The 20,316-nt window shown below is 37.0% G+C and overlaps 1 protein-coding gene across 1 annotated transcript in view; it reads right to left on the bottom strand.

Annotated features, from left to right (window-relative positions):
- Positions 1-9,628: 9,628 nt before the first annotated feature.
- LOC5578235 (hyaluronidase A) overlaps positions 9,629-20,316 on the bottom strand; it is a 195,576-nt gene continuing 184,888 nt past the window's right edge. Inside the window, exons 7-8 of the mRNA XM_021854299.1 lie at positions 10,050-10,138; positions 9,629-9,976 (exon numbers count right to left, since the gene is read on the bottom strand). Of these exons, the coding sequence (XP_021709991.1) occupies positions 9,862-9,976; positions 10,050-10,138 (204 nt within the window). The 3' untranslated portion in view covers positions 9,629-9,861. The remainder of the gene's footprint in view (positions 9,977-10,049; positions 10,139-20,316) is intronic.

Below are 20,316 nucleotides of genomic sequence, written 5' to 3'. Positions count from 1 at the left end.
CCCCATTCCACGGCCCAGGCATTGAAGTCACCCGCTATTACAACTGGCCTTCGCCCTGTCAGCGCGGTCGTCATACAGTCCAGCATCTGCGTGAACCGCTCGGTCGACCAACTCGGAGGCGCATAGCAGCTACAGAAGAGGACCCCGTTTACTTTGGCGATCACGAAGCCCTCGTAGGTAGTAGACACCAACTGCTGGACAGGGTATTTACCCGTTGTCCATATCGCCGCCATTTTTCCGGATCCATCCACGACCCAGTTGCCGTTGCCGGCGGGTACTCGGTATGGGTCCGATATGATGGCGATGTCCGTCCCCCACTCAGCAACTGACTGGTACAGCAGTTGCTGAGCTGCGTCACAGTGGTTCAGGTTCAGCTGCGTTACCTGCACTGTGATTTTTCGTTGATGGCTCGTTTGAAGGTCGGGCACCTTGAGCCTCCCGTTGGGTGATTGTTGTTCACGGACTTGCCGGAACAAATCAAGCACTTGGGAGGGTTCTTGCAGCCTAGTGCCTTATGACCTTCCTCACCACAACGCCTGCACAACTTAGTCCTATCAGGGCCTTTACAGCCCCAGGACTTGTGTCCAGGTTCCCTGCACCTAAAGCAGATCACTGGTTGCTCATGTATGTTCAGTGAACATACTGACCAACCAACCTTGATCTTACCTACCTTAGCGGACTTATTTGCGTCTGCCACAGGTAGGTGTACTAAGGCCACCTGAGTACCTGCCGGACCTTTCCGTAGCTGAACGGCGGTGGTGGGCACCTGCACTTCGCACTGTTGCCGCAGTACCGTGACGAGCTCTTCTGCGTTAGTGATCTCGTCAAGGTTCATCACCTTCAGAGTCACTGACTGCGTCAGAGCCCTCACTTCAACACCAGCGCCAAGGACCTCTTCCGCCAAACTTTTGTAGGCGGCGCCCTTGCGCTCCTTGTCGCGCTTAAGCTCGAGGATCATTTCACCTGTACGAGTGCGTCTGACACTGCGTACGTCGGCTCCTAGATCCGCAAGCTTCGCGTCACTGCGCATCGCCTTCAGGACTTCCGAGTACTTGGACTCTTCCGTCTTGATGATGATCGCATCGCCCTTTTCGCGCTTGGCACCTACCCTCCTACCTTTCTTAGGTCTGGTATCCCTGCGCTCCTGATTCTCCTGTTTCTTCTTCTTCTTCTTCCTCACTACGGTTGTCCAGGGGGCGTCCCCCCCCTGCTCCGCCCTGACCTGTGGTGATGGAGGACCTCTCAAAGGTCGCAACCCCCTGTTCCCATCACTCCGTGAGGGGCCAGCCTTTTCGGGCCCACCCTTCTCGGCTTTCCGGGACGCCTGGCTGGGTCAGCAGTCATCTGGTTGGTTCTATGTGCAGGTGCAGCTGACAAGGCGATACTACAGTAGTGAACAAAGACAGTCAAGCTCAACAAACTTGTAAGAAATTACTGAGAAGTTTGCAAACATTTCTGAAGGAGTTCAATGAGTATTTCCTATAGAACATTATTGAGATATACTTGGTAGAAATCCATGCTAGTGCACTGAAGAAAGATCGTTTTTTTTAGAGGAATCGGTGAAGAAATGCATAAGGGAATACGTGTAGTTAATTGAAGCAACTTCAGGAAGAAAGCTAGAAAAAAAATCTATAAGGCATGTCTAAGAACGTGTCTAGATGAGTTTCTTAAAAAAAAATCGTGAAAAAATCCCTGGTACAATTTCAGAATAAAGTGAATAGAAAGAAGAAGTAAAAGAAGAACATAAAAACCTGGTTAAACATATAGAGGATATTTGAGACAATTTATGTAGATTTTCCTGATTTAATTGGATGCCCTTCTAGGGGAATCTCTGGATTTATGTAGAATCTCCTGAATGCTTAATTATGTACTTTCTTCAATATCATCTGCAAAAATATTGGAGTAATTCAAAAGGTAACCCCTTAAGGATCATCTTCAAAAAATTACAGACAAATATTTTAAAATTTAGAAAAAAAAAATATGTTGAAAATTCCAGGGAAAACTCTGGAAAACATCAAAATTCAGGACGAAATAATGAGGTAGAAATTCTTTTTACAGGGTGTCCGCATATTATCCGTACTAATATTGAAGGCATGCCTCTTTTTTAGTCAAGCTGGACAAATTGAGCTTTCCTACCCAGTTCAATATTATGACCTATTATATTGATAAGCAGTAAGTTTGAAAAAAAAACTGATTTCAACTATTTTAAAAATCAAGGCGAATATTTTAAAAATCAAGCACAAGATTTGAACCGTATAATTTTCTATTTTCAGATTATCTTAGAGCCAAGAACCTGTAGATTGTCGTAGGAAATTTAGATTCATCTCATGACGAATTAAGGGAGCAAATATCTCTTGATTGGCTAGCTGCCCACCAGGAAAATGACCCCGAAATATTTTAATGGGCGTGAATTCTTCTTCTTTATCTTGGCATTACGTTCGCACTGGGACAGAGCCATCAACATTGATCGGCTTTGCACGAAATTTCCTAGTTTCCTTAATCTATGCTTTCTTCTGTGAACCTCAGCTATTATATGATATTCATAGCTGATTTTTGACTTCTCCCTTCTTTCAGATGATTTGAAGTTAACTTTTTTTCAATTTTTCTTTAACTTTTGACGAATTTCATGTCAAATCAGTCAGCCCCAGAACTCGGCCATCTTCGACTTGGATTAAATTTTACACATGTTTTCGATATGGTAGAATAAGTACTTTCCATAGAAAAATTGAATCAAAATTCAAGAATACCTTCTGAATATGAAAACAAAAATGAAAAGTTGAATCAATGAAGAAGTTGTAGTGAGTATTTTGGACTATAAGAAAAATATATACACGGAAAAAAAATTATCATAAAATTATTAAGAATTAAACATAGATTTAAAATTTTCCAACAACCCCAGTTTCCTTATATTTTTAATTTTTGCAATAGAATTTTGATAGCAAACAAACTAAAAAGTAGATTGGAGTACCTTGTACCTTTTTCTTTCCTCCTAAATGATTATCTTTGAAAGATATGCGTATTTCGACTACCACTTGCAGTCTTCTTCAGTGTCAGTTACTCGTTTCCACTCCATCCATCCATCCATCCAATACGTGGCGAAAAGACGTATGGTTGCTAAGGGAAAAGTGACCTACGCGGCCGTCCTCCAGAGCGGAAAAGCTGGCACGAGCCAAGCCCCGTGATCAAGAGGACATGGCAAGAAAGGAGAGGCCACCACCAAGCCTAAGGCCAAGAAAGCCAAGAAAAAGGTGCCACGGGATAACCCGAACCATGCAGTGCGTCCACAGGAACCATGGGCGCAAGGCAACAGCTACCTGTGGATACGAGTTGGAGAGAAGAAAAAACAGAGGAAACCGAAAATGGAGCCCAAGGAGAGCGCTAAACCGAAAACAGTGAAACGTAGGAATTTAGGCGAAGCCCTCGTGATCAAAACGGAGGAAGCGAAATACGCCGAGGCTCTGAAGGCGATGCGAAGCACGTAGAAGCTATCGCCATTGGGCGCAGACGTGCGGAGCATAAGGCGAACTAGGATTGGTGAAATGATCCTAGTCTTAAAGAAAGACGCCAAGGAAAAGGGTGCAGTTTATAAGCAACTGGCATAACAAGAACTTGGCGACGAGGTTGATGTAAGATCCCTTACTGCTGAAGCGACTCTCCAGTGTAAAAATCTGGATGAGGTCATCGACGCAGTGGAGGTCTCGGCTGCCCTCAAAGAGCAGTGTGACATCGACGTAGCCAGTAAGGCCATCCACCTTAGAAAGGGCCCGCCGAGCACCCAGATGACGGCGATCAGGCCAACAAAGCGAAGAACTTGGGCATACTCAAGGTAGGCTCTTCATCAACCAAGAAAGGTAAAAGTAGAGCAAACGGATTGATTTTACGGCAACAGACCCGGCAGCGAATAAAGGACAACGATTGGAAAGTTTGATCTTGGAACGTGAAAACTTTGAATGAACCCACGCGTTTCGGGCTTCTGGATCGTGAACTGCGGAATGTCGGCGTGAACGTGGCAGCTATCCAGGAAATACGCTGGCCGAGAACCGGAGAACGAGAATTCCGAGCGGTGGGCCCCATCGCTAACACTTCATTCAAGTGCCACATCTACTACAGCGGTGGCGACAGACCAAACCTGGACTTGGCTTCATAGTCATTGGGAAGCAGATGAAGCGAATTATTCGGTGGAAACCGGTAAGTGACCGAATCTGTGTGTTTAGAATGAAGGGCAAGTTCAGCATATATTACCATTTATAATGGCCTGCGGCTAGTAACCTTCACTGCTGCTAGAGGGATGGTAATCAGCAGTACCTACCTCGCACGAAAGAATATCCGAAAACATACCTGGCGACACCCGAGTGGCAATGCATGCTCCCAAATAGACCACGTGCTGGTTGATGGGCAACATTTCTCATAAGTCATGGATGTCAGGACCTTCCGAGGCCCTAATATCGACTGGGATCATTATCTCGTTTTAGCAAAAATTCGGGAGCGTTTAGCGTCACGACTTCCAGAACAAACAGAACGCTGTGCATCAATATACAACGCTTGTCGACTGAAGGTGTACTGCAAAGTACCTCCAGCAGCTAGACGAGCAGTTGGGAACAATCTACGTTGCTGGAGATGTCGACAGCCTGTGGGACCCTATCCACGAAGCTGTGACAACAACGACGCGGAAAGTGATTGGCACTGGACAACGATGAAGACGAAACGACTGGTTCGATGAAGAGTGCCAGAGAGTGACAGACATGAAGAATGTCACCAGAAACCGTATACTTGTGGCCGGTACCTGACATAACAGAGAGCGGTACAGGGCAGCGAGAGCCGAAGAGAAGCGAATCCACCGCAGAAAGAAAAGGCAGCACGAAGAAAGTGTGGTGGCTGAAGCTCAAGAAAGCATGAACCGGAATGATATGCAACGGTTAATGGTGCGCGGCACAATACCGTACCAGTGTCCGTCATGTGCAATGATCGAGAAGGGAATTTGCTGACCGATAAAACGGCGGTTGCTGCCAATGAAAATGGAAACGTAGCGAGGAACAAGATGAATATTGATGATGACGATCAAGCTGCGGACCCACCACAGGAGAGACTGACTACACATATCAATGGTTACATCAAGCTGCGGACCCACCACAGGAGAGGTTAAAAAGGCTATCAGCGAGCTGAAGAACTGTAAGGCTGCTGGGAAAGACAAGATCCCGGTCGAGCTTCTCAAACACGGAAGTGAGCAGCTCTATCAGTCGATTTACCGAGTACCGGTCGTATTTACCGAGAATTGTCCACCGGATGGTTGGATGGCCTCATACACCCAACCTACAAAAAAGGACTTAGATTGGAGTGTGCCAATCACAGAGGAATTACCCTGCTGAATTCAGCGTACAAAATTCTGTCGCGCATCCTGTTTAACAGACTGAGACTGCTCGAGGAGTCCTTCGTCGGCGAATACCAAGCTGGTTTTTGTGAGGGCCGTTCGACAACGGGTCAGATGTTTAGCTTGTGAATGATCCTAGATAAATTCCGGGAGTATAACTTGCAGACTTATCATCTGTTTATTGATTTAACCTTTAAGTCGTCGCGCGGGTTGACGCCGTCCGAACCACCACGCTGATGCCGTGTACGGTAAGCGAGGTTTTTTCACCACTGTTGCACAAAATACAACAGCGCGACGACTGAAGTGTTAAAGGCGGCGTTCGACTCAGTTAAGAGAAATGAGCTTTGGCATATAATGTCTGAACATGGTTTTCCGGCGAAACTAATTAGGCTGATACGTGCTACGCTGGATGGTTCGAAATCAAGTGTTTGGATCTCAAACGATGTGTCAACCTCGTTCGTGACGTTAGAGGGGTTGAAGCAGGAAGACGCATTTTCGAATTTACTGTTCAACATTGCACTCGAGGGTGCTATTAGGAGATCTGGCGTGCAGAGAAATGGCGCTAATATCACAAGGTCGCATGCTCCTTGGCTTTGCGGATGGTATAGACCTAATTGGAATCGATCGCAGGTCAGTGGAAGAGGCCTTTGTGCTTCTGAAGAGGGAGACAGCGAGGATAGCCCTGACCATTAAATCTACCAAAACGAAGTACATGGTTGCAGGTAGATATAGATTCAGGCACGGTGCTGTAGGTGCTGAGGTAGTGTTTGATGGGGATGTGTTTGAAGTTGTTTAAGAATTTGTTTATCTTGGAACACTTGTGACATGTGACAACGGGCTCCATCCCATTACCCCGAACGCCATTACCCCGAACGCCACTACCCTGAACGCCACTACCCCGAATGGGTCACTACCCCGAAAGCCACTACCCCGAAAGCCACTACCCCGAACGCCACTACCTCGAATAGTATGAGATGTAGGCCAGTATCTTGCTTTGCGGGCAAAAATGTTAACCATACTGTTAAAAAAATCATTTGACTTTGGATGTATCCCGACTAGAGGCTTGTAACAAAAATATAATAAAATTTTATCAGAATATGATATGCATATCATATTATGATATCATTATGTTAGGCTCCGTTATTCACAGAACATATTAAAACAAAAATATAACATATTGTGTTTTATTTCCTTTTAAGATACTTTTTTTGTTTAATTTTAACAACTTTATAACATAATTAAATAGATATTTGTGCATTTCAATAATATACAATATTATCGTATATCGAACAGGATTACAATTTTGATACTTTGTATCAAACATTATAACTTGGTTTGATATGTTTTTGTTAGAATTAAAACACATTTTGTTATGTTTATGTTACTATTCATACACTTTTTTGTTATAATTTTAGTTATTTTAACAACATCCTGCATCAAGTTTGTAACAACCTATGTTCGGAAAAAACTTATAACATAATAACATATGCTGATATAATTTTGTTATGTACCCTTAGTCGGGATGCGTCTCTAATGGTAATTTGTGGTTAGTAAAATTTGTCGGCAAATGATCATCATATATTTTCCCTTCTTTCATATGTCTGCTATTTTTTTGAATATCTTCTTCTTTTTTCTGAGGAAGTACATGTTTCTCAGCTCAGTGGGCACTTTCGCAGTCCAAGAGGTCATTCACCAATTTCATTAAACCAAAAATTGCCATTTTTGACACCCACCCACCCCCGTCATAACACTATTTCTATGGAAATTTCACAAACTTTGTATGAGGAGTAACATTTCGAGAACAAATAGGGTATTCCAGCTCTTTAATAGCAGTATATTAACACACAGAACGAATAAAAGTGCTATTTGGTTACTTGGGGAGCTAGTCACGCTAGTATGTTCATATGAAACATATATATATTTTTAAAGGAGGTATCCCCAAGGCATTCATTGAAGATAATCCTGCTATAATTATAATAAAAAAATATTTCTTCTTTTATCTTTTTGTATTAAAACAGCCAGGTCGATTATGGAATCACTTACACTTTTCTACCATCATCTTAAATCAACCACAGCTATTTTTTGTGGGTACCTTAAATAAATTCATCTCAATGATCCTACAAACCAACGAAAGTATTTACTTTAGAGGCGATCAAATGATATTGTTCTTCTATTAGGTTGGTCTTTAAGCGGGTTGCATAGAATATCACTTGCAGCGATAATATCAGAGTGATCTTCTACAGTACTGACCCGATTTTGTCAGCCCCATTTGAAGGAAAACTTGTTGTTCCTATCATTTCATGAAAGAATTTTCTCCAACATCTTTTTTAATCATGTTGAAGTTATCATGAATATGCTTCAAGTAAAGAAGAAAGAATATTGAAACATTACTTACATTTTTAAAGAGAGCTGAAAAACGTTTTCAAAAAGGGGCTGACAAAATCGAGTCATCTATGTATTCCCATCGTTTACGAAATACGAAATGAAATCCAGCAATTAAGGATAGAGTAGAAATGGTATCATACCACTGCAAATTGGGACTACTTGTGGTTACTCTTGGAGAAATTAATTTAGACAAACATTTGAACGCCGGAATTTCGTCCAATCCAGACATGGTTAAACGGAAATTCATTCTATGACTCTTGATAGCACCTGATTCACATTTTGTTTAAGAGCTCACAGAGCTGTCTATATACGTCAGGTCAGAATGTTACCAAAAAATGTTCGCTAGTTTCCAGAAATAGATCACTGGAAACAGCTCTGCATGAAAAAATCTTTCAGACACATTCCAAGAGTGTCCTGTCAGACAACAATGTTCATCCGATATGGAATAAAATATCAATGCTTACTCGATTCACTTACCCGATTATCAATCGATCAAAGATTGAATCCTGGGATTTAATCATCTCATACACGTGGCATGATTCATTGCATGCCTGGATTTGAAAAAAAGAAGCGCGCGAAATCAGTCTTGCTCTGTTGATTTTCGATCTCAGCAGCTCTTGGAGTGGGATTTTTTGAAGACTGGACTGCCTTTCTACGCCTATTTGTCCCATGTTCTATGTAAACCTTATGGACCGCGGGACAGATATGCGTAGAACGGCAGTGGAGATCTCATGAATTTTAGTGAACAAAGCCAAATGAAACTTAGTATGTAAAAATTATTTGCTGAGAGCTTGTTTAATACTCATAAATAATCGTAAAATTATTTCCCCACCTTCTGATTATAATTAGTCTCAATATGTTATGCATTCGGGGTAATGGCGTTCGGGGTAGTGACCCATTCGGGGTAATGGCTTTCGGGGTAATGGCGTTCGGGGTAGTGTCATAGAGTCGTGACAACGACGTTTCCCGCGAAATGAAAAGACGTGTTGCGGCTGAAAATAGGGCTTTTTACGGACTACGTAACCAGCTTAGGTCCCGCAGCTTGGCTCTCCGGTGGCTCTCTAGTGAAAGAATTGCGAAAATAATATTCAGCAGTAAACCAAGTAGAGGTAGACAATAAATACGCTGGCTGTACGCAGTGGAAGAAGACCTGCAGACCCAAACGATCGAGACAACTAGAGAAGTATCGCCCAAGACCGACAAAGATGGGGATCTATAGTACATACGTCCGGCAATGGCGTGACGCTACGCTTTAACGATCAACGTATAAGGTACAATTTCCTGGAATCACTCGTGGACGATATATTCTTGAGAGAATTTTTGAAGGTATATCCGGTACAAATTTTAGCCGGAAGAGCTGATTACTCACTTTATGAATGAAATTCCCCTTTTGTGGATAGATTATTCAAAAACAACATCAATATCAGCAATGTTATGTTTTCGTAAAATGACTAACATAAAGCCATATCTACTACAAAAGTCATGTCAAGCTCAGCAAATCTGGCATCGCTGCTGCCAATTGTTTCAGTCCTTCACCGGAGACAAACAGAACAGAAAGTGGAAATCGGATCATTTTTCACGTATTTATGGGAAATGAACATACACCCTTGGTGTCAACTCCCCGTCATTTGAGGGACGCGACGCTCGGGGTTTGTTTTTCACGTTGCCGCAAATTTCACTTTGAGCAACTGGAAACTCCGATTGGGAGTACCATCGATATTTGTTTGCACCCTCCCCATGGCAGTCATAAATCACTGAAGGGATCGGAAAATTGTTTGCGCGTCTCGCAACTAATTGGAATCCGATTTACATATCTTTGGCTGAGGATCCGAGAGGTACACTGTTCTTTTATCGTTCATTGACAGATAAACATCGTTAAACTTGTGAATGTTTTATTCCTAGTGTATCTGCTGCTCAATAAAATACCTATAATATAGCTGTCTATCGTACGAGGGCCCTAATACTTAAACAATACACGAATCCTACATCTAAAGATGGTTGCATTTGGGTTTCTCGATCACATGGATGTTTGTGTGTTTAGTGTAAATTTGGTGCACATGAATACTGCCGTTGGTTTCGTCGTTCGATTCGATATGTTAATTTAAGCGCTACAAAGGAAAGTCTCGCGGTTTGAGACTTTCGACGATATATCGTTGTTGGAGAGATTGCAGAATCGGACCCAACGTTGTGTCCATGTAGGATTTGAAGCCGGTGCACTTTTCCCTGGAAAATAAACGCATGAAAATTAGCTGAAATTACACATCTCTTTTTGATTCATGGTTTGATGGAGACGTACTTATTATTGAGATCATAAGAGCTGCCCCACAGGATGACTCCATCGGAACCAAATTGTTTCATGGCATTCAGTGCGTTGATCCAATCCGACTGTGGAGGAGAAAATAATAATAAAAAATATTAATTACGTTCAATTATATGGTAATTAAGAATCAACTGCAAGGCAAATGTAAATCATAGTAAATGAGATCTCACAGTTGAAAGTTTGAAAATACTGGACAAATATTTCAAAATTTAAATCAACTTCGTTTAAGGCAATAACATGGTAAAGCAAATCTCGAAACACAATTTTGGAAACTATCAAGCTTAAATTTGGACACAAATACCAGCGTTTTGATTTGTATTATGTTCTCTTATGGTCTCAAGGAATGAATCATTGTTTATAATTTCCTAGCATTAACGAGCATTTAAACCAAATCACTTTTAATTGTGGGTGAAGGTGAAAAACTTTAAAATAAATAAATAGGCGTGGACTTTTCATTATTCTTATTCCGTACGCTTCCTTACTTTTGGCTTACATTCCGGACACTTTGATTCGAATCCCAGACAGCCTGGAGAAATCATCAATTACAAACACCCAACCAAGAGGTCTTAAATTCTTAAATTTTCATAAATATTTTTGAAAAATGCTTATTAAAATGAGTCTTTAAAATGGGAACTTTGGAACGGAAAGTATTGAAATATTCCATGTTTGCGAAATAAAATAGACCAATTGGAATTTGAAGCTGTTTGGAATTTGAACCAGAACGGTGTATGTTAAAGGTATCCACTTTTTTATCACTCAATTTATGTGTTTGTGGACCAAAGTTCCGTATATCTATTTTGATTTTCTGCAATATTTCATTTTGTCTTGGCAGAAACTGTTTAGTCAGAATTCAGCCTATCTTCAACAATTGAATTAATATTTCCTAGCTTGTTTTTCAAAGGATTAACATTATACAGTCAAATAAAGATACCCTGCCGTCTAAACTTAATCTACAGTATTTCCGAACATTAAGCAAACCCGGAGAAAATGTGTTTAAAAGTGGAAAATCTGAATTCTCTATGTAACATCACAAGCAATTTGCAATTCGGCGAAGAATTAATAACTCCATGCAAAATTAAGGCATTCTGGGCTGATTAGGGACAAACGATAATCATTTAATAATCACAACAGTGTTGCCAGATCATCAATTTTGTACAATTGTTTTTTAATATGTTTTCAATTCAAACATTGTATTGAGACATATTTTGCATATTTGGAAACACTGCCATTTTTGCATATTTGGCAATACTGGTGGGCTTTGTGGCCGTTCGGTTAGTGTTACCAAGCTTTTGGCTACATCGTTTCAAGGAGTGTGGGTTCGAATTCCGCTTCAGTCCTGAAAACTTTTCGTCCAGAAAGTATTTCGACTGTGCCACTGGACGTTGCATCCCGGATAAAAAATACAATACAAAAACAATATAACGTATTGGAACAGTACCATTCAATATATTGGAAATACAATACAGTATATTGTGAAATGACAATACAATTACAGTACAATATATTGTTTTGAACAGTTCACTGTATGGTATATGAAATTTTTGCAATATAATGTATGGGTGGTTAGGTATCATAACAATACAAATCTAGATATTTTCTCATACATACATTTTGAAAATACAATATGATATATTGTTCATGTATTGTCTTAATTAGCAATTCGTGTATTTTTGTACAATACAAAAACAATTCAACAAACTGTGTTTCAATTAGTGGTGAAAAGTATAGAATTTGTATTTTGTATGGATTGTTCCCCAACTTACCGGATATTCGTGCCAAAAGTAGCAAAATAATTTTAACTTTATAGAAGTAAAGATATTTATCATGGTTGAATTCGTCGTTACAGCTAATGTCATGTGACTTCTGAAAAACTACTAATTTTAACGTTTTGAATATTTTTCACCCAACATTACTTGCTTTCTGAACTTGTTTTGTTTACTTCTTTCAGCAAAGCTACATAGAAAAAAGCAAGAATTGTTTTACGCGGAAATGGGAATTTGACCAAAATTGTAGACCAATTGTAAAACCAATTTAAAACAATACAGTGTTCTGTTACAATATATTATATTGTTTTTGAATTGTACATCTAAACAAGAATAATGTTGCTTCGACATTCAATTACAATACACTGTATTGTATCCAATATGTTATATTGTACATTAATGGTTTATTCAATTCACTGAATGATAAGTTTTTATCCGGGATGCTAGTCTGTTGTCTAGCGTGGTGCTTCTTTCAAAGGACGTAACTGTCCACTGGAAGCATTTAAGGTGTCTTAAAAAAACAACCTGATACTCAACTTGAAACATTCAAATACAATTGCAATCAGAAGCGCTTTTAGTTTATTTCATGCTTTCCTAGCTTGATACAGTGCCTTCCCGATTTTGGCAACACCCGCTTTTGTCTACCCCTGATTTTAGCAACACCCGTTTTTGGCAACATTTTCTTCCCGATTTTGGCAACACAATTAAAAACATTTCAAATTGATTTTTAAGTACGGAAACCTAACATTTTGAATTAAAACAAAGTTAAAATAAGTCCAAATGAAAGTGGTGGTGGCCATTACGAGCTGAAAAAGTTAATGTGGAACGTACCATAAGGACGCCATTCACCGCTCATTTAACAGCAATTTAGCATGTTAAATTCTGTCAAAAATCAGTCGTTTGATATTTTTCATAACTATTGCATTAGACGCAAGATAAACCAGTAGGAAAAAAGTTGAATTGTGAAAAATGTATAATGGTACCGAATGACATGTATGCCAATGATACAGGTTTAGGGCGCCATTCACCGCTCATCCAAGTATGAGGCCCTATACACTGCACTAGTTGGAATCAATTTACTTTAGTTAGCTGATTGTTATCTTTGTACTATAGTACGACAACATATTTAACATTAGCAGCTAAGAAGCATTTTTTGATCTGCCATAGTAAAATTATTGTTGAACTCATATTTGCCTTAAACAGACTAAAATTATTTTCTAGAAAAAATGTTTAAGATAAAACCATATAAATTTCATTCTGATACAACCCTTTTTGGTATACCAATTCAGATTGTATGGGGAAAGGCAACTAACTTCAAAATTCTCGTAAACACAAACTTTTGCATGGGAGTGTAATTCACTAATTGCTGTAAAAAATGCAGAATTTCCTTGGGAAATTGTCTACCTTTAGGAGTAATGCAAAGTGTTCTCAATTTCGAAATAACTCAAAAAGTAAATAACTTGTAAGAGTTTGGATTTCATATTCGGTTTCAGGGACCATGATTTTAGTTAAAAATGATATTCTAAATATAACCGAACGTTGTTTCAATGGGTGATCAAGACGGGGTTGGTGGTCTGATGGCTACCGCTTCTGCTTCATAAGCAGAAGGTCATGGGTTCACTCCCAGGCCCGTCCCTTTCCTCGTACTTTGTAGTTGTATATCTCTTGCTTCTATCTTCCATTCTAAATCAATCACGCTCAAACTATTTGTTCATAGCAAACGCTAGAACCAGAGACGGACAAGAAACCGTTTCCCTAACGCTTCCATTCTTCCACACGCATGCCTTTCCTTACGCCATAGGCGTCTGTTAACCACAAAAGTAAACCTCTCTGCCATGTTTTTCCCCCAATCCATACACTCCCGCATGTACTGGCTTAGATGCAGTGGTATATACGATCTACGTGGGAGCTAGTATACTGCATCATCAATTCCTTCCCCTTCCCCACATTGGTCTGCATTCTGACGTGGCAGGCACCATTGTCGCTAAAAATAAATAAAAGTTAACCAGCACTTATACACTGAGGATGCCTGTTAATCCCAAGCAGTCATTCGGTTGGTTCCTTGTGTAAGTGCAGCTGATCTGGCGATACTGGAGTAGCATCCACGGGCGGCCAATCAAGCTCAAGCTCAAGCTCAAGCTCGAACGTTGTTTCAATGGGTGATCAATGTTACCCCATATTAGATTTATAAAAACCACTTGAAACATTTTTTAGACATGCTTTAAATTTTCAGAAACAAAATACAGTTTATAGACACGAGCAATGGGTGTCAGTACTTGTTTAAAAAATATAAAACTTGCAACATATGCTATTTCAAATTGAATTTTTAAGAAATATCATTATATTACCCCAGACCACGATACCAAACTAATTTGCCATGCGTGCTAATATAGTGCTATTATAGAGGCGACATGCACTATACTGTCCATAAAGGCATAACTATGAAAAAGTAGGCATTGAGAAAATAGCGCTCAAAGTTTGAAGATTGTTCTCTTATACAAATATTCATAATTTTGTAGTACATTTTTGCATGCCATATTTATTCAGGTTGTACAGATAATCCATTTTGCTCCTATTCATCAGTAAAAAAAAAAAACTTGAACATAATTCACGTTTTGTAATTGCTATTTGGGTTGAAAGTTCATATAGAGACTGTTATGCCTTTATTTTTCAATATGGGACTGCATCAACTTCATATTTTTCCACAACATTTTCAAACATAATGTGTCTATTTTTATATGCATAGTATACATTGAAACTAGATATTTCAATGAAAAAAGGTGTTGGCTCGGAAATCCATATGGGACAGTTATGCTTTTATGGGCAGTAAATTAGCCGTACAATAGCCCTATAAGCCCAAAAAAGGCGAATTAGCGGGCTAGTGGTTACTTGGGAAATGCATTTGTACAAAAATTTGTAAAAAAATCTAACGGTTTTCTTGGGAGAAAAGTAACTCAATGAAATGAATGAAATTTGGAATTTCAGTAGTAAAACTTTCAATAATTTTCACTGATATTATTTCAAAATTACTAATAATGTTGCTTTAACAACTCCAACATAGTTACTTCTTTAACATGTTTTTTTTAAAGAAATATCGCCCAATCCTTTGGTTATTCATTTTGCTACTCTCAGCAAAATATTTCCCGAGTCTTGAATGAGCTAGCTTGATGAGATCTTGTCATTAACTCTATTGCTGGATGCGTGGCGGTGCCAGTCTCAATAAAAAGCCTCAAAAAAGTGCCATGATCCAAAGAAAGACATGTAGTTTTTTAACCATTAAATATTTGATAGATATTTTTCATTTTCTCTGTTTCTATTCATTTCTGATATTACATTTCAACTGTGATAACATTAATTTTAACAAAGTAATATATAAGCACTTTTTACTTTTTCAACTAAGAACCTTGTTCACTATTTTTACATAAGACGCGTGGTAATCATGTTTTTATCATAGGAAATCCTAATAATAAATCCATGAAATAAATTGTTCTGTATTTTAAATATGTTACTTTTAACACTTGTCCGCCTAAGATATTCGTCACTTACACGGACGACGAAGCCTCAATATCAGTTGGAACGCTAAATTCAACCCACTATATCTCGGCTGTCCTAAGCCCGATTTACAAAATGTTGGCACCTACAGAAATGTATGGGCTTCTAGATTCATGTCAGATTTTTGAAATATTTTTGGGAACTACTGTTTGATTTGTAGTACTTAAAACACCGGAGCAAGTCCTAAAAAAAATTCTAACCGGCGGTAATTTGTAGATAACTTAGAATTTATCGCGATAACCTATAGATTTTTTTTATTGTATGATGATCGTTTTAGTGTAATCTAACAATTGGCATTGAATTTTTGATTGTTAGCCGTTCAAAGAACTAAAATATATTCACAAAACTGCGTAGAATACAGAAAAAATACATTTTTAATTATAACATGAAATTTACCGCGATGACCCAAACATTTTATGATCTTAAAATATTCTCATATTTAAGGCCATCAGATTTGCAGAACACTGATAATAAATTTCTGTTGAAAAAACTACAATATTTTCACAAAATAGTGAAAAATACAGGAAAATACAGGTTTTCTACAGTAATTTTATATATATCGCAATGACTCATCAGTTTTATAATTTTAAACTCTTTGTGTGTTTATGAGAAACACATTTTCTGAACATCGTTGATCGCTGTTTGTTCAAAGAACTACAATATATTCACAAAACTGCGTAGAATACAGAAAAAATACATTTTAAACTATAACTTGAAATTTATTGTGATGTGCCAAACATTTTATGATCTTGAAATATACTCATATTTAAGGCCATCACAATTGCAGAACACTGATAATAAATTTCTGTTGGGTGAGCTACAATATTTTCACAAAATAGTGAAAAATACAGGAAAATACAGGTTTTCTACAGTAATTTCATATTTATCGCAATGACTCATCAGTTTTATAATTTCAAACTCTTTGTGTGTTCATGAGAAACAAGTTTCCTGAACATCGTTGATCGCTGTTTGTTCAAAGAACTACAATATATTCACAAAACTGCGTAGAATACAGGAAAAATACATATTCAACTATAACTTGAAATTTATCGCTATGACCCAAACGTTTTATGATCTTAAAATATACTCATATTTAAGGCCATCAAATTTGCAAACACTGATACTGAATTTCTGTTGGAAAAACTACAATATTTTCACAAAATAGTGGAAAAAGGCAGAAAATACAGGTTTTCTACAAAAATTTCATGTTTATCGCAATGACTCATCAGTTTTATAATTTTAATCTCTTTGTATGTTCATGAGAAACAAATTTTCTGAACATCGTTGATAGCTGTTAGTTCAAAGAACTATAATACTTTCACAAAATCTTGTATTGTAATTTTCTGTATTAAATTCTGAAATTTCTTCTACAATTTATTGGTTGTCTCTAGACCTTATCAATTTAAAGACAATACATCAACATATTTGAAAACATTTTTTATGTTTTTCAAAGAACGACAACTTTTTCGCAAAACTGTGAATAATATCGGAAAAATACGATCCTAACAACAGTTTGAATTGTTTTGCAATGATCCATGGTTTTTTTTTATTTTAAAATATTCTCATATTTAGGGTTGTCAAGTTTGCACAACATAATCGATGAAATATTATTGAAAGAACTACAATATTTTCACAAATCATCGTATAATACAAAAATATTCTGTTGCTACCGAAGTTTGAACATATTTGTGTGCTCGAAAATCATGTATAATACAGAAACATATGAAATTTCTCCTGTAATTTTGAAATTGCTGCATTTTCTTATAATCTCCACGGTTTAAAATTTTTCAGATTCATATATAAATTGATAGAACGTATCAAACAACAAACCTTAAATGTCAAAACGTCGAAAGGAATAACACATCGAAAAGAAAAAAATATCGAACTATTTATTCTTTCGGAAGAGAATAATTCTTCCAAGATCATTTCGTTCTCTTCCAATTCCCACCTTTCGACGTTTTGTCAGCCAAATGCAAATAACTGATTGCCTCCAGACCATATAATTTTAAGGGTTGGGAGCATAATTATATATAAAAGTAAATATATCTACAGAACATTTTTGGTGATTTCTGAAGAACTAAAACATATACACAAAACTGTGGAAAATACCAGAAAAGTTAGATCGTAATAACAACCTGAAATTGACCACAATGTTCAATGGATTTTATGATTTGAAAATGTTAAATAAAATTTTATCATTTAGAGTTGGTAAGCTTGTATAAATTAACCGATGAAATTTCGTTAGAAAACTTCGATATTTTCACAAAATACTATGTAATACAAGAATATACTATTTCTGCTCTTGTTTCATATTATTCAAGATGACTAATTGATTTTATTATTCGAAACCGTATTAAGTTTTGAAAAAAAAAACAAACTTTCTCAACAATTATAATGGCTATTTGCTCTAAGAACTAACAATATTTTCAAAAAATCACGAAAAAAACACGAACAGTCTCTGACTATGGTTGCGTTTTCATAGTAGTTGTGTTTACGATTTGAAATTTTCTCAACGTAATAAATATAAAAAATAGAGCAGTTATTATTTCTGTTTTCAAAGCACGTCAAATAGTTTACAAAATTGGTAATATAACAATTTCTATTTATTGATAATATTTGCATAAATCATATCTATGTATTATTATGTATTATAACAGAAATGGGGCTCAGATAGCCGTAGCGGTAAACGCGCAGCTATTCAGCATGACCAAGCTGAGGGTCGTGGGTTCGAATCCCACCGGTCGAGGATCTTTTCGGGTTGGAAATTTTCTCGACATCCCAGGGCATAGAGTATCTTCGTACCTGCCACACAATTTACACATGCAAAAATGGTCAATTGGCAAAGAAAGCTCTCAGTTTATAACTGTGGAAGTGCTCATAAGAACACTAAGCTGAGAAGCAGGCTTTGTCCCAGTTGGGACGTAACGCCAGAAAGAAGAAGAAGAAGAACAGAAATATATCAGATTTCCGTTGCAATATAATAATTTGTTGCAAAGATTTTTCATTTTAATGATTTTATTATATTTTTTCATATTATAAACCATAAATTAACTGAGCAAATTTTATAGTTTCTCCAATTCATTAAACCATTCTCAAAAAAAATGTAAATAATACAGAAAAAATACCTTCAACAATCTTACTTCATATTCACCGCAACGACCCATAGATTTTGTGGTTTTAAACTATTCTCATATTTGAGACTTACAACTACAAATTGTAGCTAATCCATTATTGTCGCAATGACATCATTTTTTAATTTACTTATAATAACGCAATTAATGATATTTTACTTACATGGATGACGGTGTTAAAAAAAAGTTGATCGCTTCAACCCTAGTTTGTCCTTATTTGTAGATTCATGTGCGGTTATAGAAATGTGCTTGGAATCTATTGTTTGATTTGTAGTACTACAAACACTGGAGCTAGTCTAAAAAATTAGCGTTTGTTTGTACACAACTTGGAACTTATCTAACAATGAAGTTCGAATTTATATTACCAAACATTTTTCATTGTAATTTATACATTTAACGAATTACAACATATATATTGAACTGCGTAGCATATGGCAGAAAAAAAAGTTTCAGCAATAGTTTAAAATAATCGCTATTACCCATGAATTTTACAATTTATAAATTTTCTCATATCTAGTGTAGTTTGATATTCATTGCGATGACGCATTGATTTTATTAATTAAAACCATTTTCATGTTCACGAGAAAAGAATATAAATGAAAGAATTCATTGAATAATTTATTCAAAACTAAGAACTCTTTTGTAATTTAATAATTTTACCCAATGACCTATTTTTTATGGTTCAAAACTTTCTCATAAAAAAACAAGAACATGTTTGATGCCATCTATCTAATAACCTATAATAAGAATTAAGAATCAAAATATAAAGGTAAATATTTCAAATATGCAGTTACCCTATTCACTGTCTCAGCTAGGGCTTAATTGAAAACCCATTTTCATGTCACTTCTTCAGATCCATTTTGATGTTGTACTAATAGCATATACTTTTAACTACCATGTAGTAAGTTAAACAGTAAGAATCGATTCAACCAGCTTTACTTTAATAATATTTGAACATGACACATCTTAAAAAATCTGCTTCCAAATACTATCATTTTATTCTTAAAAGAACTACAATCACAATAGAATGTTGAATGCAATAAAAAACTTTCGTTTACCTATTGCTATGGAAAACTTACAGATATTTTAATGTTTAACCACATCGTACTGTTTACTATCACCGTAGTTTTCCTATTTCGCAGGGAAAAGAAATAGAGTACCATCTGTGTTCGAAGGTTCATTTTAAAATAACTATTGAGTCGATCAATACTTTTTTATGTTACAATGTAGCTCCAAGTATAGATGATCAGCGTTAATACAGAAATTATTTTAAAAACATTCATAAAACATATTTAATTGAAACTGTTACTGCATCTAAGTGTTCCTTTTCCGCTCACGGTAAACAGATTTCGTGACGAACATACTGGATAAAAAGCATTACATAATTAGAATTTCTTTATTTATCCTGCTATTTTTTATGGTCAAATTATACCTACTTCAGCAAAAAGAATTAGTATACATAATAATTTTTGAATGAGCGATTATTGAAACATAAAAAATACCTACTGATCCAATAGCCGCTCAAGGCGTCTTGTGTTTTTAATATAAAGAATATTTTTACCACATAAAAATAAAGTCAGACGACTTCATTTGAAATTGTTAATATTGCTAGAATATATTACGCTATGTCTTAATCAGCAGATTATGCAAATCAAATGTACCTCGGATTTATTTGCGCTACAGTTCAGTAATTGGGTTATGTTTTCATAATTAGAAAGCTTTACAATATTCCAAAGGAACAAACAAACAAACAGCTTTTAATAATTTTGAGCACATTTATTTTTATTGAAAATACAG

This window comes from Aedes aegypti, chromosome 3 (genome assembly GCF_002204515.2).
Source record: "Aedes aegypti strain LVP_AGWG chromosome 3, AaegL5.0 Primary Assembly, whole genome shotgun sequence".
NCBI classification, from domain to species: Eukaryota; Metazoa; Arthropoda; class Insecta; order Diptera; family Culicidae; genus Aedes; species Aedes aegypti.
Note: the sequence above shows the minus strand (reverse complement) of the source record. Positions and strands in the feature narration are given on the sequence as shown.